The sequence below is a fragment of the Amphiura filiformis genome, chromosome 14, assembly GCF_039555335.1.
Source record: "Amphiura filiformis chromosome 14, Afil_fr2py, whole genome shotgun sequence".
NCBI classification, from domain to species: Eukaryota; Metazoa; Echinodermata; class Ophiuroidea; order Amphilepidida; family Amphiuridae; genus Amphiura; species Amphiura filiformis.
In genome coordinates, this window is record NC_092641.1 from 46,962,472 (window position 1) to 46,988,832 (window position 26,361).

A 26,361-nucleotide genomic window follows, 5' to 3' on the forward strand; every position below is an offset into this window, starting at 1 on the left:
GTTGGCTGATCAGGGTACTGAGTCTGTGCACAAAACGAACCCATTGATGATATACCATGTATCATATAGGATCATTGGCAAGTCAAACTATAAAATGAAGCTATATTAATCTATAACCCAGTAAAAAAGAAAAAGAAAGGGGGAAAAAGGGGTAAAAAAAGAGAAAAAGTCTTTCAGCTCTATCGATAAACCTATAAATTATACCAAACTAGATTTCGCGGTTCTCGAGTTGTGCGGTTCTCGTAATAGGGCTATCTCTAATTGCCCAACACCCATTACCCATATAGCTGCTCTGACCTATTAAACTACTATAGGCCTCGCTGTCTCTCAATGATCAAGATCCAACTTGACACAACTCTGTTTTGTAGCTGTGACGCTTACTTCGGTACCATAATCTGGAAACCCATCGTTCGCCTCTACTTCCAAGCTCTGAGTGTCCTGCTACTACGTTGGAGGACCCCGAAAATACCCCAAAATTAATATCTAGATTGGATGTAGGCCGTTACTAAAGTAATGAAATCAATCGGGAGAAATGTCAACCCAATAAGGCCTAATATTACGGGTTATAGGCCTTACCTGATTATTTTATTAACAGATTATTTTTATCATAATGTTAACCATTCTGGAGGACCTCGGGAATAGTCATGTTCTGCTGAAATAGGCCAATGGACGCGTTCCGTATTGGAAATATGTGTTGAAAGTAGGCCTAATGCTTTCCGATGCACGCACTGCTCCCGCCGGCACTCCGCGTTGATACTACGCGATAGCGCCCCGCGAGCACATGATTGTGCACCGCGCGAACGCGATGACAGAGAGACGGACGGACACGCCATAATTAGTATTATGATATGAACAATGCATACCTTGTTGGGCTGTAATCCATGTCAATAACTATGCCATCACAAGCAAGTTCCTCACTCCCCCATACATCAGGAGATGTATACTGAATGTGCCATGTAACCTGTATTGTAAAAAACAATCAGTCAATGTCAAGTTAGCTCAAATGACAAGGGGCTGGGTATTAGTGTGTGTGGTGACCAAATGAGATCCAGATGCACCAGTCTGCCTGCTTGCCTATGTTGAGTGCAGTCCTCGAACTGTGATGGCCCACCATATCGTGGGTTTAGGCCCATCTGCAATAGCTGCCCTATAGACAATTTGTGCATTCTATCTTGTACACATATGACACCTGGCAGCTATTGCAGATTGGCCTTTCTTGCACTGCACTCTCAATATATTTCTGTTTTACATCACTGTCTCAATGTCAGTGGACTCCAGTCCAGTGTCTTGCCTTAGGATGTCAACTTATGTTACAGCAGGCCATCCTGGTTTTCATTTCTCATCTTAAGAACCCAGTGCACCAGTTTAGATGCAGATTCATCCTGGTTTCTATAGCAGTATTCTGCAAACCGTATCCGTCTTTCTCTGATCTTGTCTGTTAGAATTGAAAGGTCTCCGTATACCGCTCTATTTGTCATGTGCTGTTTCCAGTGGATGTTGTGCATTGATCTCAGTAGTCTGGTATAGCAGCCATCCATCTCTTTCACCAATGTGGAGGTGACTGTTCATGCCTTGTACCCATAAAGCGGTACATATTCTACTGTTGCTGTGAATAAGCATTGTTTGAGTCTTGCTGGGGGTGAAGACAGGGATCCAGTGTTGTCAAAATATGGCTGAAAACTTTTATACAGGATCATCAGAACCAAATTTTCTCCAATGCGAACTCCTCTGCTGCTGGGACTGTCATTTCTATATCATCACACATCTTTCCTCAGAGATGGAGACATCTGGGTGTTTTTACATTCTACAATACTGGTGGGAACATAATTTTGTAGACCTGTATCTTCAAAAAGTTTGTTTTCTACCTCCTTAATTCTCTGGTGACAAGCTCAAGTGGTAATTAAGGAGTTGAATATTGGTACTTCCATGTACGTGTATTTCAGGGCATAAGTGCCAATCCGGCTTGAAATGTGGTGGAGGGGACAATTGGCTTAAATTGTCAAAAAGTGGCTGACAGGTAGGGGGGACACATCCCCTGGGACTGATGCTCATGTTTCAGGGGCACATCCATGCAAAATCAGCATATTTTGTGCAATTCACCTCACATATTTGTCAAATTTCAAATGCCAGCGCATTATAACTAAGTCTTATAAATCACTTTTTCTCATTTAGGTAACATTCTTAAAATAAGTATCAAATAAATGTAGGGAATTTAGATGTGACTTACACTCCCTTTTCAAGGTCCCAGATGCATATTCTTCTATCCCAGCCAGAGCTAAGCTGTAAAAACAAATGAGACAAGTAGTCCAGATTAGAAGAAATGTTTACAAATTAATATTATGAAAACATAACATTATGATAACAGTCCTCCTTTAATAGTATTTAATAAATATTAATATCTTTTTGTGAAAAATACAACCTTAACCCATGGGAGTTGATGACAAGTGTGGGTGCATTAGCAAACTGAGAAGTAGCATAAATAGCGCAAGCGTGCAGGAAAGTAAGTTAACGCATAGACACTGACAACTTGAGGAATATCTGTGTATGCTCATATGAGTGATGTCACCAGGTTAGAACATTTTACCGACTCCATCTGAATTTGAGCAGATGGCTAGGACTTTCCTATCTGGAGTGTAATAATCTAAAGTAAACATGTGTACCATATTCAACTTAATTACTGCTCCCTGTTACATATTTTTAAGCTACCCTTTCATGGTCCTTTCAGCATGAAAAAGGTAAAATGTAATACACCCTCACAAGATTCCTGCCACAACCACCCCAGCAAGGTTAGTGTTACAGAGGAGAACTTACCAAGTATGTAGTTGGATATCCACTTTCTCTTCCTACTAAGGTTAGACATGTCACACAACTTGTATGACCCATCAATACATTCTTACACACAAACCCAGCCACACGATTTGTTACCGAGTCATGATTCTGTAATAAGAATAAAAATACATTCATTAGGTATTATTATACCCTTAAACTTCAGTTTGACAATTATTGTATTTGTGTGACAATGTGACATAATCTGTTCCAAATAGCCTAATATCAGCAATGACTACATCGAGGCGTTAGCAAAACTATGAAGGCAACAACAACATCAGCAGCAGCAGCAACAATAATATGCAATTTAGCCTGGCTTGAGCCTTTTGTTTGAGCCTGGTTCCATCAAGACCCATGCACCCAGGGGGATCATTTAAAATTGTTCCTTGAAAAAAGGAAAGAAAAAAAACTATAGCTACTCTCACACAGGGGGGAGGGAGAGAAGGGAGATATGGGGAGGGAGGAGGGAGGGAGGGGGAGGGAGGGAAGAGGGCAACTAGTGATGGGGAACTTCATTATAACATAATTAAATTATACTTTGTTCGGCTTATATAAATGGCAAAAAATGAGACTAAAAACATTGTGTATTGATATAGAATGGTGTGCACTCAGTTGGAGTAGCACCTACGCTAGCTGCGTATTGCGTAAGGTAACAGAAACCTAATAACTTTTTACCAATTATAAGCCAAACAAAGTATATTAGGGTACTGCATATTATTTCATAAGGTGGAAATCAATGTTTTAACTCACCAAATTACTTAATGTGTGCATTGCATGGTTAAGAATGTAAGAAATTAAGAAACATTAATGGTAAATTAAGGCCAACATATCTGTCAATAGATGCATATGATTTGTATACAGCTAACAATCATTGTATACAAACATATGGTTATAATTGTATGATTATGTTTTCTAATTATACTCACCATAATTATTATCTATGTGACCATCACAAGGCTGCTTAATTAGCAGGCAGCAGCTTAAAATCATTGTGACACATTATATGTGACACATATTTAAATATCACATGCACACACCTGTGATACTATGTTTTCTACTCACCACATCAGTGACACATTATAAAACTTATCAGGCAACAGCTAGATTTGATTTGATTTTGTTCGGGTTTTGACAACCCTGGATAACCCAAGAAAGCCTCTATTGAAGCTTATTTCCATTGGGGTCCATTTTGAACACCGGGATGGATTGGGAACAGTCAGGGGTTAACACCCTACTCTTTTCGAAACTGGCTGCGAAATACATGTACAGGTATGGCTCTCTGCACACGGGACTGACGGCTTTACGTCCCCTCTGAAGGACGGAGTACTTTCACGATTCATTTACCCAATTCTAAATGAACCATGGGGAGAGCGGAAGTCTGATTTTAATCTACAGAAGTTGCCAATTAATTTCTGACTTATTTTTTCCAAGTCAATATCCCAGCAAATCACCACCGCCGGGAATTGAACCCGGGACCTCATACACTAAAGGCAAGTACCCTAACCACTGCGCCACGCTCTCCCTCCAGCTAAAAATCATTGTGGCAAGACTATGTCATGTGCAATACATTTTTGAGCCACATATGCCTAATAGTTGAGTCAAATTGTAGGAGGTTTTTCCCATTCATTGCATCATCATTATATGAGGGTATGTCATGTGTGACACATGCCTAGTTTTGAGTCAAGCTGTTACAATAATGTGTTCTTTACTCGCCACATCATCTGAGTGACCAGCATAAGATTTATTAGGCAACAGTTCAGAATCACTGTGACAAGATATGCCATGTGCACCACATACTTCAATGTCATGTGCACATGCATACATGGCATTATATTGTCTACTCACCACAACATCTGAGTGACCATCATAAGACTTATCAGGCAGCAGTTCAGAATCAGTGCTAAGTAACACAGCATATTTCTTGACTAAGTCGGGTAGACCTACAGGCTTCATGTTACGTAATGCATTCACGGCGGCATCGTCAAACCCCCATACAACTAAGAAAAAATGGAAAGAATATATTTGACATGGTTAATACACATTCAATTTCTAATGTATCACAAAAATTGTCTCTGTTTGTTTGTTGAAGTTCACTATGCATAGCTCTACTTTAGTCCCTTTAACCCTATACACTCCCAGGTACTACAAAACACTACAAGATATATGCACGTGATGTGATAGACACAATTACCCTATAAGTGATATATATGCATGCTTTCATTGGCCTGGCCATAACACTTGTAGTTCGCCGTCGCCGACCTAAATATGCTTGGCACACGCGGGGTGTTGGGTACGAACCCTGACCCAAGCAAACAACTTATTTCTTTGTTTTCTCTCATTCCTTCCTTCTTTCCCTAAAAAAAAAAAAAAGCCCTTGGAGCATTAGGCTTAGTGAACAAAAAAAGCAAGTGTGCTGATTTATAATTTTCTATGCACTGCAGGCATAAACCCACAAGCCTTATCACACTTTATATGAATTCACCGACTGCTGTGGCACAAAACATGTACACCATGCCATGTATAATTAGCATCATTTGGGGATGCAGCTAAAATTGGGTGCAAGCGCATGAATGCTCCACAAGCACAGGGATTATTATGGTCCTTATAAATACAGGTCATTTGAAAGCATCATTAATTTCCATGCAAATGATTATTTCATAGACCCTTAAAGTTCATGATCACTTAAAATAGGATATTACCAAAAATGTTTTTTTAACAAGTGTTATTAGTCAAGTTTTTAATTTAGAGCAAAAATATTCCTAAAATTGTTTTCATTTAAGATCGCCAATGCATGGAACACTGTGTAGTGAAATATAATTTGCTTTCTCACTTACATATATTTCCATCTTCTGATCCTAGTAGCAGCATATCTAGGTATTCAACAAACTGGGCTTTGAGTAAAGCTGCTTTGGTATGTCTTTGAGTTGTAGGCTGAAATTAAAATAGGTTTAACGATGGGTTCAACTTGAAAAGTAGAATGCAGAAATACTGGGTAAAAATGCAATAAAAATGTTGCTTTGCTTTAATACTATGATGTTGTTACTGTGGATACTTCAGAGATGCCAGTCAGTGTTGTTAAAAAATCCTGAAAAATGTTCTTTGCCTATACATTTGTACAGGATCATCCAAGTAAAATTCCCTGAAATCAGGAAATTCCTTAAGACTGGCAACACTGACTTACATTGGGCTATTCCAGTTGAAAGCTATACCTTTCCATACATTCTATGGAAGAAATGGCCTTAAATCTCCCACACAGGGAGTGTGAATTTTAAATGACATCATCAATTTTAAGGTAACCCCATTTGAAATTCACACTTCCTATGTGGAAGATTAAGATCAAGTCTTCCATAGGGGTGAATGGATTTTAACTAAATACAGGGGGGGGGGGGCGGCCAAGATTGACTGAATTTTGACGTCGTCATTGGTTTTACACGTAAACACGAAAATGTCTCAAATAATTCCAAAAGTGTATGCATGTTATTAAGCACTATTTTATCAGTCTAAATCCGTTGAGGTTCGATAGTGAACCCCATTGTAAGTACTGTTTTTTGAATGTTTTGTACGAATAACGCACGATATGTTTATGATATATACTAAAAAATTCTCCCATCGTGTATCAATGCTTGCTTGGTCGATTCCCACTCCCACCTATAATAATTTTTTTTATTCACATTCATTTTGAATCCAAAAATATTTATTTTCATGTGAAAATGTATACATTGCACTGAGAAATGTATTTTGCGCATTTTTTTCTGTAACGGGCCAATAGAGCTAAAACCGCACCTCGCACGGGCGCATAAACGCCCAGGCAGTGTTGCCGCCATATTGTCTGTTTCGCTTTTACGCTATTGGCTGTTGCCACATGAATAATGTCGGCCACCATCGTCTGACTGAATAGCCCATTGTTGTGGATCACCCACTTGACACATGCATGGGAGTTACTATATTGGGAGCCTGGTATTGGTATCGTCAGCATCCCAAACACACGATCAGCATCACATATTCCCATACAACATACTATATCATGGCAGCATGGTGGCAGCATACATGGCTTTACCAACTGCTCACTTGACCCCCATATTCAATACTCCCTGCTAATGAGCAATTAGAAAATATATACCAATATGCATACCCTTAAAGGTTGAGGCTTGCTGAATGAGTAATGACTACTAATGGGGGCACTCATACATCGCCCAGATGATCCAACACCAAATTCCTTCTTGATGTTCTTGAGCTGTGCTAATTTATTCTTGGCTTCCGCTGACAAGAAAGTCTCCTTGCTGTGGTTCAAAGAAAAAAGTATAAAGTTTTATAGGAAACAATTAAATATGTAAATTTACAGCAAACTTTTTGAAGCAAAACTCGAATGCGAGAAGCCAATGGGGTACTGTAAAAAATGATGACACAGAATTCACTATATTTAGACTGAACATCCTCAAGAACTTATGATTAATGATTACAATGATGATGGCGACAACAATGACAACAAAAAGATGACAATGAAAATGATGACAATAATGATGACAATGTAATGACAATGATGAAATGTAAGCATCTTGACAAAGAAAAGAAAGCACGCAGCCAGTGGCGGTGCCATGGGGGGCATGAGGGGGTAAATGCCCCCCAGTTAAAACTCTCTCCCCCCTGTTTCCCCCAGTAAAAACCCAAAATTGCAAAAATTTCCATATTTTGCTACAATTTTGAGCAAAATTCAGTGATTTTGCCCCCCTGAAATTAACTTTGCCCCCTCATCTCAATGCCCCCCCAAAAAAAAAAAAAAATTCCTGGCTATGGATGCAGCACAAATTATTGAACAGCAGCTGAAAGATGACTTTGTCAATGACAAAGATTGGAAGATGATGACAAATCACCCACATCAACATGGTATACAGGGTGTATCAAAATAACCTAAACAGTTTGGAAAAGGCTACTAAAAATATATGAGGTATTTGTTCAAAATGCTTTAGTCTGAATCAATATCTTGTCCTCCGACAACTGTAAAATCACTGGCATGTCACCATTAATAAAGACTTAGAGGCTATTTTGTGAACCGAGTACAAATGCAGTTGTACAAATCATTTGCAGGGTTCAGTTCATGGTACTGGCTATTGTTAAAGGAGAACTGTGACATGGAACCGCTTGCAAAATTGTTTGGCAATCGTGTGATTGCTTTGAATCACCAAGTGAGATGGCCCTCAAGATCTCCTGATCTAACACCACTTGATTTCTTCTTGTAGGGATAATCTTGTGGAGTTAATCTGAAATGAAAGGTTTTCACAAGTCATTCTGCAGACCTTGATTAACTCCAGATATGCATAATTGTAAATACAGTATAAAAACAAAGACGAGATGATGATGGAAATCTTTTCTCACCTGTACATAAAGTGATTAGACTGAAGTCGTTCCCACTTGTGTGCGTCTCCATCACTACCACCATCAAATATCAGAATTGGAACCTTACGAGCTGAAAAGAACAAACATCAAAATTTGATTAAGAGTTACTCATTTTATCACATTCTGCCCCACAAGTTCTTTCTTGATAGTTGCCTCAACTCCATGGGGAGAACTAAATGTGTAATTTGATCCCTTTATCTGTCCTTTCTTGGTCAAGGAAGAAAACAGGATTTGAACCTGGAATGTCTAGATATCTAGCCAGCACTTAAAGGTTGCTGTGGAAGAAATATCTTCCACATTTCTTTCAGATGCATATCACCAAGCACTTGAAAGAGAGCATTCAGAAAATTGAATTTCCTAAAACAGCATGAGAGCATGGCTACCATACATGTACAAAATGTTTGACCTGTGACACATGAGGACCCCAGTTCGACTCTGGACTAGAAAACAAAGGGATTGATTTAGTAACATCTATGGATTCATTTGAATTTAGCTCTCTCCATTACATATTGTATTGAGGAAATGAATCATGAGAATGTACTATTTTTCATCAGGTGAGAAGAGCTGCTGTAGGCCCGGGGGGGCCACTCGAATGGTGAAGGGGGGTATCAGGCGCGTCCGTAAATTAACGTAAAAAGGGTATTTTTTCAGACTAGGGCGCGTTACGTGCGTAACGCGAATAGGGTATCAAATCCATGTAAAATTGGTGTAAAAGGGTATGTTTTTGGAGCTCTTACGTACTTAGGGTAGTTTTGCCCGGGGTTTTGCCAACGGACTAAATTCTTTCGACGCTAGACACTTAACCCATACCAAACTGGCAAAGATAATACATCATTTTTCTCCCGACTTTCGTTGATGCATGCACATTAAAAAATTATTTAATAGGCCTACGGAAACCATCTTGTTGTAGCCTAAACAAGATGGTTCAAGTTCAAATAATTTTCTCCTGCACATTAATATTTTAATAACCATCTAATACTATGTCTTCTGAAGGTATTCAGTTAACTATTTGGCTCTAGTGGTGCAAAAGAATAAGCCTACAAGATGGTTTCCGATCATGCGTTATTCTCCCGACTTTCGCATGATGCATGCACATTAAAAAAATTATATGGCTAGGACTACAAGATGGTTTCCGAAATAATGTTCTTCCGACTTGCTGATTTTTCATGCACATTAATATTTTACTCAACCAATCTAATGCTATCGCCTCGGTGCAAAAAAATAAGCTTACAAGATGGTTTCGGACTTTGTTTTTCTCCCGACTTTCGCATGATGCATGCACATTAAAAAAACTATAATAGGCCTACAAGATGGTTGATTTTCTTTCAACTTGCCGATTTTTCATGCACATTAATATTTTTTATTAACGATCTAACTGCTACACATGCTTGGTCTTCTGAAGGTATTTAGTTAACTATTTAGGTCTATTTGTGCAAAAGAATAAGCCTACAAGATGGTTTTCGACTTTGTTTTGTCATGACTTTCTCATGGTGCAGCACGGGCACATTAATATATTTTCTTTAACCATGCATAGACAACTGCTATCATACGGTAGTATTCTAATTGACATTGCCACTTGACTGTTTTAATGATGTATTGATCAATGATTTTCTGAAATTAGTGGGTTGCCAGTCCTATTCATTTAAATGAATAATTAATAAATACCAAAAAACAATGTTTGACCACTTTACTGATGTCCTATTAACTCCAAATTCAAAACCTGGTTGTTTGTTTTTTTCGCAATTTAGCCAGTTGCCAAATTGAATAAATTAATAAATTTAGGACTTACTTTTTTAGGGATTTTGCCAACTCAAATTTTGAGAAAACATAGTTGTGCATCCTTAAACTATTGTTTTAATAGAGGCTACTACTAGTACTATAGGTAAGCTCTGTGAATAAGTGACTTGTGATTAAAAAGCAAGCTCTTGAAACCTTAAATTTCTCTGTCAGACGGCGGAGCTCTGTCCAATTTTGTCAGAAAAGCTTTATTTTAAAGAGCTCTATCTCTTGATACAGTTCATGTAGGCTCGTAGGGGGCTCAGTTTTCAATTTATGAACCTTTGAAGTTGACACTTTTACATTCAACATGTTCAAGCTTTTCATAACATGCATTTATTTAATAAAGGAAGCAAAAACACGTTTTTGGTCCAAGTTATTTCCAAAATTGACCAAGGCAACAGCTTCTTACTTATTTTATGGTTAAAGCGCCTGTTTCTTAGTGTTGTTTAGGGGTAATAATTGCATCAATTGTTTAGGGTTAGAGAAAAGACAACTACTTGTTTAGGGTAGCAAATCACGCTACTTATACTTGTTTAGGGGTGCAAATTTCAGTCTCAGCAATACTTGTTTAGGGTGCTTTTTGTGAGTCCACGGACGCGCCTGATCCCCCCCTTCACCATTACAGTGGCACCCCCGGGGCTGTAGGTCGAAATTACTAGTCCCATGTATAGTACACTGTGTATCCTGGGAGACCTATCTGCATATGCTGTATAATATCTCGGATAAGGTAGAGAAAAAATTTTTCTATCTGTCCAAGAGGGCCTTGTTTACTTGCTTAGAGTCCTAAAAATGGGACTAAATGAAAAGCAATGCATGCTAATTGCTATACTGACTGACTGACTAACTCAACCAACAATCAATCAATCAATTAATCAATCAACAAACAAATGAATAAACTTATGATTAAAATCAAATACAAATGATAAGCAAATACTTATCAAAGTATAAAAAATGCTTTCCCTGGTCACTTCCAATTCACACACACCCCCCACCCCACCCCACCAGGGGTCGCATTCTTGCACGTCTGCGCGTCCTGGGTCCAATCAAAACTGCATGGACCCCGTAAAATTTACGATGCATGGAAGCTTAAATAATATATAAATCCTATGGCGTGTCATAATAAAATTTTGTCATTGTCAATACAAAAATTTATTAAGGAACCAATTATGACACTGAAAACTCAAGAAATCATGTGAATAGAGCATTTCAAAATCATGAAAATAACCAGTCAATACAATAACAACGCAAATAACATCAATCTTGACAAGTTAATTACCATCTACTCCTAGTTGCGCATGCATTCAAAGTTCAGAACATCGGACCCCTTAAAATTCTCATTGGATCCCTTAAAATTGGATTTGCAGGGTCCAGAAAAAAAAAATGGCCCAGCTCCCGCTATCCCTTCACCCCACCCCACACACCCACAAAAAACAAACATATGTAGGATAAAATTAGTGTTACTTACTATATGTAAGACATTCCACAGCATGTGTGCATTTTAGAGCTGTAATACACCCAGATGGATTATACTTCCATATCATTAGATGACGTCTGCTAGTACTGGCTGAAATAAACAAATATACAAACTAAATTTGTTAAACTTTAAACAGGAAGCCCCGCTTGGCCAGTTCCCCACAGAAGAACTGACTTACACCTGTTACTTTGATAACAGACAGAACAGAATTTACATGGATACATTTTAACCCTGACTAATTCCCTAAGGAACTTGAACCAAAAGTGGGGCTTCCACTTTAACAATTCTCTGGTTTCATGATAATGCATTACATTCAATTGCAGTCCTGCTCCTGGGTACCGGGGCACTACGGGAAGTCGGCATCAACTCGCTTTCAAAAATCGAGTAACTGACGCCTTCCCGACGGCACTCCGCCGAATACCCGGCAATGCGGGGCAATATTTGATGACGAGTTTCCGACGAAGTCTCGGCCCTATACCCGGGAAATTGTGCGTGTCCCGCCGACCTCCCGACGAAGTCCCCGCCAGACGTGTCAGTCAGTACCGTATAGATAGCGACTCATCATCATCATTTTAGATAAAAGAGTTTCCGAGCTGTATTTGTTGTCAACGGCATGTGACAAACATCCCGCAACACGCTCTGTGTGTGCTTTGTGTATATTTATGTGTCACACGTTATATGAATATTTAATGAGATGGGATATCGGTTGAAATCCCACAAAAGTCCTAGAAAAATATTTTTAGAAACCATGCAAATAAATTGCATGTACGATAGTTATTGTTCGTCGAACAGTTATTAGAATTGAAAAATGATTTTTTTAAATGTGATTTTGGAAATTAATTTCAGCGAAAAAAAATCACAAAAAGGGCACAAAATGTGAATAGCAAAACAGCAGCGCCTGATACACGGATTTTCTTGAAGTAAAAGTTGTAGAATAAACCTGAGATGATTATCACAGCTTCAATAAACTATTCTGCTTTGTCATATTCGAATAGAAAGCTATAAAATGTTTAAACGATCAGGAGCCAGCAATATTTCGGCTAGTTCCAAACAAGGTCAATCGGGAAAACGGAGCAATTTCGATCACGTGCAAATCGCGCTCTGATTGGCTAACAGGCACGGGAGTTCAGACACAGGTCAAAGGTTGCGTGACCACCAAAACTTTGTTTGTTGACAATTTGTGTGGACACACCATGGTCGAATTAAAAAAAAAAAGAGACTGGGTGGTAGGAAAATGAGCATCAAACCCCTTCTGCCCTCAATGTTTAATAATATTTATGAATTCGCTATATAAATGTCAATAATTTCATTGTGCGACTACAACTTGTTTTAAGCATCGTACGTAGTATGTGTATTGCCATTGATTGATGTCCGATTGTGATAAAATGCATTGCCGATTTTATGAATTGAATGTGATTGAGGACATGTTTGGGAAATCTTGCCTTAAACTTGTCTTAAATTAATCAAGTTCAATTTTTCAATTTTCTTGTTCGTTTGTTTTTTACACCTTTTGAAATTGAATTTCTAACATTATTTTATGTTTATATTAATTTTGCCTTCACATTTAATTTGCATTTTGCACTTGCTTGTTCAGAGTTTACTGATAGTGTTGGCGTATTATGGTCTTGTGCGACTGTCCGAAGAACTCTTGTAGTAGTTTTGACATTTTGAAGTCAAAACTGGACCACACAAACCTTGCCCCTAACACACTAACTTCAGGTCCGACACTACTACTAAGCATTGAGGCAAATATCGGACTGGCAATTTATAAGAAGGAAGTAATGCTTTCCTTTTGCCGCATGACATATCCAAGAATATGTACCAGAAACTGAGTGTTCTCGCTCAAGCTGAAGTCAATGCTTGTAGTAGTCGCAGTCATAAATACTGGCTCAGATTGTCTGCCGCTTTGATGGTGATTTTGAGTAACTCTGCAAGCCAAAAAAAAAAAAAAAAAATCTGACTGCGTCAAGCCAATTACCCAAATACAAATTGAACTCAACTTGGGAGTGTAGTTAGAACTTTGAAAAAGTAAAATCGTTCACGTAGCAGCACTGCAAGCGGCAAACACTCAATGAAACCAGCATAAGGCTAAACAATGAAATGTTATGTCTCAGAGCTTTTTGCACATTCTTGTTTTTCCTAGCAGGCTCATATAGGTTTAAGTTTTTTTTTTTGAAGAAAAAAAAATGCATTCGGCATTCAATTTTGAAATCGACATGTGCTTTGAGACATAACATTTTGTTAGTCTTGCTTCCCCTCCTTTTCTTGTATAAATGCAAAACAAAATGTTTAAATTGTTGTCAAAGTTGTTTATTATGGACAATGACTTCTAAAATTTACAAAAATAACAAACACTTGAGTACAGAATTTATAATTCAATTCAATTAAATTCAATTTATTCAGCAAATATAATATACAAAAATAATAAGACATATATTTAGATAAAATGTACATTTTCTTTGGCAGGAATGATATTTTCTTTTGTAAAAGCACACACACAATTAATTAAAGTTAGAGTTGACAATATGTATACAATTCCTTTCGTATCCTAAAATGGTCTTATGAATGAAACAAATAAAACACTTGATAACATAGATAGGGTTCATTAAATGTTTCACTTCATGATCTACAGCCTCATCTCCCACTCTTTTGCAAATTTGATCGTTTAAGGGGTACTACACTGTGTGGTAAATTTGTGACTATTTTTGCATTTTTCTCAAAAATAATAACACACTGGTAACAAAAGTTATGTATATTATTGGGGCAAGGAATCCAGTTACTACACTGAAATTTCAGTGACTCAAGACAAGCGGTTCCGCATATATGATAGGAAATGAGGTACATCCTAGCGGTACCTTATTTCTTATCATAAATAACGAACCGCTTGCCTTGGGTCACTGAAATTCCAGTGTAGTAATTGGATTCCTTGCCCCAATAATTTACATAACTTTTGTTACCAGTGTAATTTTAGTTTTTGAGAAAAATGCAAAAATATACACAAATTTATCGAGGGGTGTAGTACCCCCTTAACAATATCTATCACAAATCTGAAAACTTTCCACCTAATGTATAGGGGAATCATGCTTTAATATGCATAAAAAGTAAAAGAAAGTAATCAATGGCATTTCATATGTTAAAAATTCTTGAATACAAGTAACACAATTATTTTCACATTGAAATCCTTATTTACAGGTAAAGTAGCCATGTTTTTGTGATAAAGTTGCCAAATTCAACAGCTTGCACATCAAAGTTGCCTAATTCAGCAAATTATGAGTTATCCTCAATGTTGAAACTTTTTAGAAATTACCTAAATATAGGAATAAATACCTTTGTCATTCCGATCGTCATTCCGCTACTCTCGCTTGAGCTATTTTAGAAAACTATTTAAAACTGTAACAAGTTTTAGTCAGGTGGCGAAGCTTGGTTGTTGACAAAAAGGGTCACATGGGGTAAGTTGAGCCACAGGACATGGGGTAAGTTGAGCATAGGAAAAACCTGCAGAAATTTCCCAAATTTTTTTATTCAAAGTAAAATCTTGTCAGAAATTACTTGTATGCAATATTTAGATCAAACTACTTCTATATCAAACTATTTTTTTTCGAAATAAATACCTGAAAACAACAATTAAAAAAAAGGCAAAATTGAATTTCACAGCTATGGCATATACTGTGCATTTCTATGGCGGGCTCAACTTGCCCCCGCGACTGGCTCAACTTACCCCACCGTTGAATGATTTTGGCGTCTCACTGTGCGAAAGTGCAAAATATTGATTACAATTTTGTGGTATCATAACCAAGTAAACATACATATGTTTCATTTGCAACACTGCATTTGGGTCCTGCTTTATTTATTTGAGCGTAGTGAAAGTAAATGTAAAAAGTGGCTCAACTTACCCCACTCTCCCCTATACCACTATACTTTTAGAATACCGTAAAAAAATTTCAGATCACGTTTTTAATTTCTTGTTTACTGTATTTTGTATTTTTTATTCTATTTATCAAGGTCTATCATTTATTGATTATTATTATTTTGTTTGTTAGGGCGTTAATTATGTGTACCCCGGTGGTGAATTATAGGGGCAAAGATTTTTGGCAGGCCAAAAGGGGGGGAGCGATTTTTGGCAGAACATTTTGAGAATTCACCACCCAGCAGTACACAATTGTTGCACCGCCCTTATTTAGTAATGAACTCATACAAATCCAAAATATATTTATTGTTGTTTTGTTTTCTCAGTTTCCCAATTTATGTTCGTTTGTCTTGTAGGGGCCGATATCTAGCCTAGTTTGTAACAAGTATTGTGTAGGAAAAGATGATTCTTGCACTTATTTATATTTTATTTAACAACATACAAAAACCACGAAACAGTGGCGCAGCCAGTGTCCCCCCCCGCTCATCATGGCCTTTGGTTCATGCAAGTAAGTCGATTGACGGAAGATGTCTTTGAAAAAAATTGGATGAGCAATCATAAAATTTGTACCCTGCATGGTGAAAGAAGAACGGAAAAATATTAAAAAATAAAAAATCAATAGAAGAAATTTTTTTTTTATTTATATTTTTTTTTACGGTACCTTTTTTCTTTCTACTCATGATTTAATGACATTTTAAACGATTTTAATATTTGTTCAATGCAATTGCAATTATCATTGAATTATCGAACCAAAACAACATCAATTTGACCCATGCACATCGATCGTGTCATGTCAGCTGAATTCGGCACCAAAAATAATACTCAACTTTACACTAAAAACTTACCCGATTGTTAAAAAAACCTATTTATATGATTCGATGCATTGAAAATCGGCAGTTAATTTACTTTAGTTTTGCGATCCCGAGTTCTGAGAGGCAAAACTGACTTAAAAAACAGCGATGAAAAAATTGCTGTTGCAACTTCGATACCGATTAATTTCAGTGATTTATCAAAACTGGCCGGGGTAAACAGAAGTAGTGCTGGGCTCGCATATACTACACCGGAAGAATGTCGCCATCTGTTTGCAATGACAACTCAACGTTTGCTAATCGGACTATCAATTGATTTGCCCAGCTCTGAATTTATGGTTCTGATTTGCCTTATTTGGATAGCGATGTACCTTATTTGGAGACGATCAGACAATTTATTTTCATGAAATTTATGCAAGTGAGTTTAAAGATTTTCGACCCATTGATATACCAAAATCTGATTTAGACCCCATTTGAATACCAATTTTAACTTACTACCCATGCGTATACCACAAAAACGGAAAAATAAGGGTCATTGATATACCAAGCGGCCGAAAATGCGACCCATGTTTGCGGCACATCCCCGTATGGCCATTTGTACTGAGTACCCCCCCCCCGGGATGAAATCCAAATGACAGATTGAAAAAAATCGCCAATTTTGAATATAAATTCCACTACTTTGGATTATTCAAGTGAGTATATTTCAAACTGATATATCACGCATATTTATATATTAAAAGGACAAGTTCATTGAGTAAATAAAAGAATAAAGCGAACTTTCTCGCAAGTTTCCATCTTCACGAATCACGGCACTATTTTCAGCAGCACATTGCCTACATAGAATGGTGTATGGTCGTCGGTCGCGACGTTAAAAAAAAATCATTTATACCACAGCAACGAAATTTTTTGCCGATTCACGAGTCTCTGCCGAAGTACCCGACAAGTTCCCGGGCCCCCACCCCGGCTCCTCCGACTCCACGAGAGTACTGCGAAATCTTCCCGGCTAAGCGGGCGGAAATTGCTGACGAGTTCCCCGCCATGTCCCGGCTAGGTCCCCGTAGTGCCCCGGGTACCCAGGAGCCGGGACTGCAATTGACGAATGCATAACATAGAATAGTATGTGGTACTCAGTACGAATTACTATACAGTGATGCGTAAACATGGAAGCGGGGTTCTGATTGGCCAATTCAATCGTCTGACAATCATAACAATTAACAGACCGCGTAATCTGAATGGCCGATTACGCATCAAAACGATGATCGGCGCAGAGCAGCGCTAATGAAGGGAACACAAAGTTCTGAGTATGTCGCTCATTAACAGGGTGCTCACGTCAATCAGATCAAGGGACTGCCGTTCTTCTCTGAAACCAAGTAGAGCACACACCATTTTTCTATGAAAAACCTAACTATGGGCAAAAGACACTTCTGCCATTTAAACAATATAGAATAGAACATCCTGGTAGAACATTCAACGTCAAATAACTAATCATAATAAAGAAAATGTGCTCTATAAACATGTAGAATGTGCGCAAGACAATTCTCATCCAAATGCATATAGGAAACTGAAAGTGCCGGTCACAGTAAAATCACTATCTTTTCCCCTAGGCTCCCTGGTACCTACTCCCCATTCCAGAAAAATACAGTACTATTTTTTGGGGATTAAAAAATATTATCAAGTACTGCCAAATGAAACAGCTCAATCCTAATCATTCATTTAGTCCTAACTGGATATAAAAGAAAAAGTTCACTATTTTACTAATTTCTTGAAAAAAGAGCCAAAAACATGCATTTTTGGCATGTTTAATGACAATCGAGTCACAAAAATCACATTCAAAATTTTGAGTATATGCCAAAATTTTGCTCTAATTTTCACTTTTTTGGGTTACTTAAATTAAATGGTTGGTTATAAGAACGAAACATGTCTTTTCAAAATATTTTTCAAAAATGCATATACTGAAATTAGTCTTAGTACAAGTCTTTTGGCTTGATTGTCACAGCATATGAAAAACACCCTAAAACGCATGTTTTTGGCCCTTATTTCCAAACATTGGCCAAATATTAAAATTTGACTTTTATTGCCAGTTAGGACTAAAGGATTAGAGTTTAGCTATGTTTCACTTGGCACAACAGGATAATGTTTTTTTAATCCCAAAAAATTAGTGCTGTATTATTCTGGACTATGCTTTGATCAGCATGCAATTGGCGGGCCTTATAACATCGCGGATTGATACCAAAATATTTTATTTGGAGAAAATAGTCTTGTGACATCTCGCCAGAAGTATTACAAATTATTAATTGAAGTCCTATACTCCCGGTGTCGTCACTTAACATTCAAAGGCGTAACTCATGATCGGTCCCCAAGTCAAAAATACCCCCTATTTTGCGCGGTTTCAAGAACATTTTCGTAATTTTTTACCCCTATTTTACACGAAAACAGGTACAAAATAGCCTTTAAAAATACCCCTATTTTTTGCATTTCAAGTACACTTTTACAAAAGTACCCCTTTTTTAACATTTCAAGAACACACACAAAAACACTTGTTCTGATTCATTGTCTTTTCTGAGGAAAACTCTGGTGTCCTTTTAATATATAAATGAGGAAAATAACAGAAAAATATATACAAATACATCCAATAGGATGCATCATGTGTTTTTTATGATACAGTTATCAACAATGTAATCTTTCCTCCCGATTTTGTTTTTGTTTTTGTTTGTAAAATAAAGCTTGAATGTGACCAATACATAAACTGACAGACCAAAATTACGAACTCTGTCATTTGCCACAAATTCCCTCACTCAAACCACTATATCAGCCCCCTCTTTAGATATTTTCAAGAAAAACCTCTAGCTTGCCGGTCACCAAATAGTTAACGATTTGCGGTTTTCGCTCTGCTGACTACAACTTCAGAAGGTTCAGAAGGAACATTCCTTTAAATGATCAGGTGTCATTTCGAAGAGTTTGTGGCCCGGTTTGTGGGTACCCAGTTTGTCAAGGCTCCGGAGGCCGGGCGAGTCATTAATAAAGCCGATGAAAAAAGTCCCATGGAATCAGCGGCCAAACTGGGTAAGTCCCCAATGAATATTTAGGCCGGGATATTAAGAAGGCAAAAAAGTTTCACAAAAGTGAAATGCGGGAGTAAATTGAGCGAGAAATGGTAAAATTTCTTGGGATTTCAACATTATCATGATTCACAAAAAAATACCCTATTTTTTAATTTCGAGTACACCGTCGTCAAAAACAACCCTATTTTTTAAACATCGCGAACATAGTTTAAAAATAACCCCTTTTTTCGCGAAATTGGGAATGATCATGCGTACACATAGTTAAGTGACGACACCGGGCCTATACTTCGTCTACTTTCTTTAAGATGCAAAATATAGTCCAGGCAGATCAACTATATCACTCTTAACGTGGGTCTACTTTTCAGCGTAGTGGTAAAAGCCTAATAATTACAGCCGATTACCAGCTGATCAAAGTATAGGGAATACATGTCAATGTCTATATTAGGCAAAAAAAGTGAAAATGTAACTGCTGCATGGCCCTATGTGATCAGAGTTTTTTTTAAATTTTAACAGTTGGCTTCAAAGATGCCAAACAAAAAAGGCCGGAAAAGAAAAAGTGGGCCAAAAATGCAATAAAAAAGGAAATCCAGTGTTAGCACATTGCTTCCCCCACAAAAAATAACAAATGCATCGCTCATTTCTTTCTGACCAAATGTTTTTGAGACAAACTTTTTTTTTTTGCCTTATGCAGATATTCGGGCAAACAAACAATTTCCTCCATATTGTGTTATATTGCTATAAGCTGCAATTATAATGGGGTTGGGGTGGGGTGGGGTGGGATACTTTGTTTCATAATCAAAATATTGACCCAGGTTTCATGAGGTGGGGAAAATATTTTCATTATATTCTTTACTTTTTTCTCTTCATTTGACACTACCCGGGGGTCATACCTTCTTGGCATTTCCAGATGTTAAAAGCGCCCAACATATGAATATTGACCGGGTCTTATGAGTAATATAATGTCACCCTTGGTGGGGAAAATTTATATTCTTGACTTTTTTTTTTTTTTTTTGACACCACCCGGGGGGGGGGGGGGGTTTATCCGTTTTTGGGGTCTTGATATATGAAAAGGTCCCCCCCCTCCGAAAATATTTTTTTATTATATTCTGTAATATTTTCTCTTCATGTATCTTGCCAGAATAATTAAGAGGTTATGGCAGATTTACTACATGCATGTCTGTGATTTTAAAATGGCAGTGTACCCTTGAGGCTGAGGATTACACCGTCCATTACACTGAACTTGTGAAACCTTTGGTGTGACAAACTAAAAAGGTTTTGTATTTATTTAAGGTTGTTGAAATAGAAATACATTTTGTCTCAAAATTATTGATCCTTCTAACTTGGCAATGCATGGAAACAACAAAATGCATATTCAACTTTCCCATGAGCTCCCACATGGACGAGTATTTTATGATCCAAACTAATGAAATAAATTATTGTCAACAATTTCGGAGAATTTTAATCATCAAGCAGTGATGTAACATGGTGAATTTCAATTGCAAAAGTCGCAATTTGTAAACACAGATAACATTTTGAAATGATATTCCATACCGCCCATCACTAATAAATCACCACTCTTGTCTATCCTTCCCACCATGCAATGCAACCATGTAAACAACAAGAATGGCGCATCCATTTACCATGTATCATCGTAATCTATGTTACATGTTGTGAAACTGGAAGTTGGTAGAAATTCTGCATATCTGGCTTGGAGATTATGAATCATTGTGATCATATTTACATATATCATATTAATGGCTGCCAAAGGTAAGGAATTTATCTATAAATGTCAAATAACTTGTCTGACAAATTGCCCTATGTCCCGTATGTATTTGTATTTTGTCTTGGGTACAACATATCAACCAATTTGAACACAGCAGACAAGCTCCTTCACTTGTAAAGCGACACTTTTTTTACTACTTCCTGGTAGTTGTAAAGCTTGACAGTGTACAGGTTTACATTACTGTTCATAGGGCTATTCGATTTAAAATACACACTACCAATAAATAAAATAAAAAATAAATGTAGAAATTTATATAGCGCTTTATGGCGTAAACAGCCTCAAAGCGCTTTACATTTATTCCGCCGTCATTAGAATATGTCGGAAGTTCCTCGGAACCATGTTTGCAGCCTACAAGTGGCGCAGGGTCCATCAGTACAACGACTGTGACTACCCCTAACAGCTAATTCCCATTGCACCTGGGTGGGGTGAGGCAAGCGAGGCAAAGCGCCTTGCCCAAGGGCGCAACACGGTGGTGGGACGGGGAATCGAACCCATGCACGTCGAGCAAACTCTCAGATTATGAGTCCACCGTTGAACCACTGTGAAAGATTTTGGAAATATCTTCCACACATACAGGCGTTTATGAAGGTGTCATTCATAAATGTACATCTTAATACTAATAACGGCGTGTCCGTCCGTCTGTGCACTATCGCGTTCGCGCGGTTCGCGTTCACGCGGTGCACTATCGCGTGCTCGCGGTGCGCTATCGCGGAGTATCAACGGGAGTGTGCGCGGAGTACAGTGCGCGCATCGGAAAAGCATTACAGTGTGACTAACAGGTGCATCTCATCGAACCAATAATTATAGGCCTTATTTTCAACAAACATTTCAATACCGAACACGTGCACACACCAAACACGTGCATATATAGGCCTATTTCCGGAATCCTCCAGAATGGTTAACATAAAAATTGTCCGTTGTGGTAAGGCCTATAACCGCTTTTTATGCTTCACGCTTTCTCGCAATTGATTTCATTACTTTAGTAACAGCCTATATCCACGTCCAGATACTAATTTCGGTTTCTCTAAATGTGGTAACAGGGCAGGGCTTGGAAGAGGCGAATGATGGGTTTCCAGATTATGGGTAAGCCTACCGAACTACAGAAGTAAGCATCACACCTATAAAACAAACAGAGTTGATTAAGTTGTGTCAAGTTGGGTCTTGATCATTGAGAGACGCATTTCATAGTAGTTTAAAAAGTCAGGGCAGGTATATGGGTAACGGGTTTGGGTAATTAGAAATAGGCCTATCACGAGAAGCGCCCGACCCGAGAACCGCGAAATCTAGTATATCATAAATATACAGGGAGTATGAATTTTAAATAGAATGAACACATTAGGCTCCATTTGAACTTCACACACCCTTAGAGTGTTGTTTGTTTAAATCTGGACACAACATCGATCAAGGCCAGAGTAATGGGAGAGAACATGGACCTTTTCTAGCATCATTATTTCTGAATTGTATGTCCAAAGTATTTAAAACTATACATTTTTGGAAAGGAAATTAGTCAAGGAATCCCATGGATGGTGATGTCAGATTTTTTTCAAAAATCTTGAGTATTTGAAAAAATCACAAAAATTCACTTTTAGTACCCCAATTTTTTTGTGACAACTTTAAAAAAATCTGTTCGAAGTACAAAAAATCAGTTAGCTTTTCATGGAGAAGAGACATGAAGGTATTTTTATATTTTTTTGAAATTCTTCTCTTTTTCGAAATATTGAAAAAAAACATGTGAAAAAAGCAATTAAGCTAAAAATTGCACATAATGGTGTATATTTGTTTAAAACAAATATTTTGAAAAAATGAGAAAATCTTCCCTAGACTTTGATGCACTCTAAACAATCAGTGCAAAAGAGTTATCTTGTCACAAAAATCATGCAATTATTGTCAAAAGTGAACTCTGAGAAATCAATGTTTTAATGTCCAAATTATACACAAAACGTCCTTATATTTTAAAATGGTAAGACTTTCACGCTTGTAATATAGCTGCATCTGGTGCATGGTCTAAAATTAATATGCATCTTTTTGCACCAATGAATCTATAATGTCTGCTTTTAGTGCGCCAAAATACAAAATAATTTAAAAATCTAAGTGGCATTTTGACTGCAAATTTTTGTTTTATTTACACCACATTTGCTGGTGTTAACAACATACCGAATGCGTCTTGACTGTGTTGGACATACGCGCAGAGTTGGTGTCGCGTCACGCGACGCGAATCACATGCATAATCACAATATTTGGCATTCGCGCATTTCCGACTCATTATTTCCCGCCAATTTACTGAGCTGTCTTGAGCCATGTGACTTTTTAGAGTTGAAAAGAGTGAAATAAATCAAGCAAAAATACGAGTAACTATTAGCAAGTTGTATTTTTATCAGTTTCAAGTAAAAGAATACATCTTATAGTGTTCATAAGTATCAAGAAATCTCAAATTTGGGCGAATGTGTCTCCCTTATTCTGGCATTAAGTGACATAACAGGAAAAAAAATTTCTACTTGTTCATTCCAGATAAAACAGTATTGATGACTCAGGACATGGAAAGTGATGATGATGATGTAGTAATTGACTATCCAGTAAGTTAGTTTTTCCATGTGTAGAGTAAATGAGGGCGTTAGGGTTATTTTTTTCCCAGGGGGCCCACTCAAGTATGACATTGATAGTGTACACATGCGTGACCAATTTTTTTTTAAACACCACCTAAACGAGTTTTACCCTATCAGCAAATTTAGCCCCTTGATAAGGTAATTTAATATAGAATTTACCCCCTAATGAGTTTTTGGCTAGTAAGAATGCAACAAATGTACCCTTTTTGGACTCGCAATTTACCAAATATTTGAAACGGTACCCTAAACAAGTTGCCCAGTTTCAGAAAACTACCCTTATTCTTGAAAATAAGTGTTTTTTAGACCCTAAATGCGTCATGCGCGTAACTTATCTCGTCTAAAAAACACCCCTTTTTACTTGTTTTGTTGGTCACGCATGCTTACAGACCATTTATTTGAGTGGCCTCCCCAGGTTTGTTTTTATTTCAATAGTTTTAAACAAACAAGCTGTTTTTGCTGTTTTTCAAATGTAATAACATCAGTATGGTTCACTCTGAACTACAGTTGTCGTTGTGTTCAAGCTAGAGCATTTTGCTTAATGAGTCCATATGATAAATAGCTTGTTACAAACAAATAACAGGAACCAGTAAATCCAAACACACCATTAACCCTAGTAACACCCATAAATACCATAATGAAAACCACTACGCATGCGTCATGTGCGTGAATCCCAGGGTCTGCAATGCCGTAATCACTTTAGTGATATATGCTCACCGAATCGGTGCCCGGGGCAGTGTAACCTGTGTAGCTACAGGTCGGTGATCATGTGCTTGGCATGTGGGGGGGTCTAAAGTTTGAATCCCGGGGGTGCCAAGTGTCTTCTTTGTTCATCTTCTCTCCTTTTTGTTAACTTGATAGCAAAAATCAGGGTTGGGTGTTAGTGTTAAATAACATGTATTTTTCCAGATTGAAGCTTATGTTAACCGTAACACCCATAAATACCACAAAATACCACGATGAAAAGCACTGCGCATGCGTGAATCCTAGGGTCTGCGATGACGCAATCACCCCAAGTGCTATTTGCTTACGGAATCGCTGCCCGCGGCAGCATAACCAGTGTAGGTACTGGTCCGTGATTGTGTGTGTGCTTGGCATGCAGGGGTCTAAGGTTCGAATACTGGGGGTGCCAAGTGACTTCTTAGTTCACATTCTCTCCTTTTTTGTTTCTTCTTTAATTTCCGATAGCATAAAGCAGGGCCGTGTGTTAGGGTTAATGTATTCTTTCCCAAAATCCCTATTCTGTGTGATATTAAAAACAGGGAAAATATGACACAACATCCAATGGCGAATAACACAAAACGTATAGGCCTAAATAAAGTTTAAAAACTTGCGTTGGATACGCTTGAGGTGATATGTCACAAATATTACCGATCTCTATTTGACTCTTGCTTCGAAATTAAAGATGTTTGCAATTTTTGTTAGGTAAATTGATGCAACTTTACCAAAGAATAGACACAAGCCAAGTGGCGCTTGACTGCATGCAAAAACAAATAAATTAATTAAAAAATCCTAAAAAGAGCCAGAGTAAAGATACCTCACAAAATAGCAATATATATATATAGGACATTTACAATGCATAAAACCCATGAGCTTCAGGAGGCTCCGCCCCTCGACGGAGTCGACAACCCCCCCCCACAAGCCCTTAACCAGGCCCCTGAAACCCACACCGCGAAGATTCGCTCGCTACACTCACTCGATAGGATAGTGGTGCTTGAGCAATTCTATTATCTAAAAGTGGAGCTTCAGATACTTTATTTGAGAATTCCTGGTATTATGGTCTAATCTGCACTTCCCTCTTTCTTTCAGACAACAGACTCAGAGCAGAGCTCTCAGTCAATGAACTCAGAGCAAGGCTATCAGCATGGCGGCTTTTGGCTGATGGACACTGACCAGAACTCTCAGCATGGCTCTCAGGACTCTGAGCAGAGCTCTCGGCACAGCTCGCAGGTGACAGACTCTCAGCAGAGCTCTCGGCATGGCTCTCAAGTGACAGACTCTAAGCAGAGCTCTCGGCACAGCTCGCAGGTGACAGACTCTGAGCAGAGCTCTCGGCACAGCTCTAAGGTGACTAACTATGACCAGGAGTCTCCGCAGGGTTCTCATCAGGAGATGGACTCTGATCAAAAGACTTTGCAGGGCTCTCAGGAGATGGACTCTGGCCAGGACTCTGAGCAGGAGTCTCGGCAGGACTCTAAGCGGGCTTTTGCAGTTTTGTTTGATTCAATGGACAGCTAATGAAATGTCTAAATCTGAATGCATTCTACAGTTAGAACTTAGCAAAATTATAGACATGAATATTTTTTTAACATGCTGAATTGGATTTGAATTGGACATGAATTATATTTGCAGCAATTTGAGATAAAAGCTTGAAATGAACATCTTTGCCTCTGGACCTTGAAATTAATAATGCACAATGATAATATACATTATGGCAACGTTTTCCAAGTAAAAGTGATGCAATCCCGGATTTTTAGGCCCTAGCAAGCACCTCCTGTATTGATGAAATGTTTTCATATTTTATGTCTGTAAAGAGGTGGAGAAATTGGTTAAATAAACAAAACACAACTAGAGCTTAATGTGCTTCAAAAGCAAGACTATCAGCCATTTGTTTCAAGTTTCCATGGCAACCAAACATTTGTCTTTAATATGTGGACAACCAATGTACATCTTAGGACAGTGGTTCTTGTATCCTTTGATGGCTGTCACAAACCAAAGAAATCCAAG

The 26,361-nt window shown here is 37.9% G+C and overlaps 2 protein-coding genes across 4 annotated transcripts in view; one reads left to right on the forward strand and one right to left on the reverse strand.

Moving 5' to 3' along the window:
• Nucleotides 1–26,361, reverse strand: part of LOC140170204 (uncharacterized) — a 66,956-nt gene that overhangs the window by 6,943 nt on the left and 33,652 nt on the right. The window contains 9 exon segments of the mRNA XM_072193540.1: nt 864–942; nt 945–961; nt 2,228–2,280; nt 2,812–2,937; nt 4,672–4,823; nt 5,661–5,757; nt 6,959–7,106; nt 8,200–8,290; nt 11,465–11,563. Coding sequence (XP_072049641.1) covers nt 864–942; nt 945–961; nt 2,228–2,280; nt 2,812–2,937; nt 4,672–4,823; nt 5,661–5,757; nt 6,959–7,106; nt 8,200–8,290; nt 11,465–11,563 — 862 coding nt within the window.
• LOC140170203 (uncharacterized) lies at nt 16,107–26,225 on the forward strand. Of its 3 annotated transcripts, XM_072193535.1 has the most exons (5): nt 16,107–16,607; nt 20,874–21,018; nt 22,075–22,117; nt 23,543–23,607; nt 25,444–26,225. In XM_072193535.1, the coding sequence occupies exons 3-5, from the start codon at nt 22,096–22,098 to the stop codon at nt 25,870–25,872; spliced, it is 516 nt and encodes a 171-aa protein (XP_072049636.1). In that variant the 5' UTR covers nt 16,107–16,607; nt 20,874–21,018; nt 22,075–22,095; the 3' UTR covers nt 25,873–26,225. The 3 variants fall into 3 exon arrangements, with proteins under 3 accessions (XP_072049636.1, XP_072049640.1, XP_072049637.1); XM_072193539.1 differs by lacking the exons at nt 16,107–16,607; nt 22,075–22,117 and having other exon boundaries at nt 20,394–21,018; XM_072193536.1 differs by lacking the exons at nt 16,107–16,607; nt 20,874–21,018 and having other exon boundaries at nt 22,016–22,117.

Bases quoted from the DNA above. Each gene is read 5' to 3' on its own strand.
- LOC140170203 (XM_072193535.1), top strand. From the start codon at position 22,096: ATGATGGGTTTCCAGATTATGG. The intron at 22,118-23,542 runs GTAAGCCTACCG...TGTTCATTCCAG, and splicing joins GATGGGTTTCCAGATTATGG to ATAAAACAGTATTGATGACT. The intron at 23,608-25,443 runs GTAAGTTAGTTT...TCTTTCTTTCAG, and splicing joins ATGTAGTAATTGACTATCCA to ACAACAGACTCAGAGCAGAG.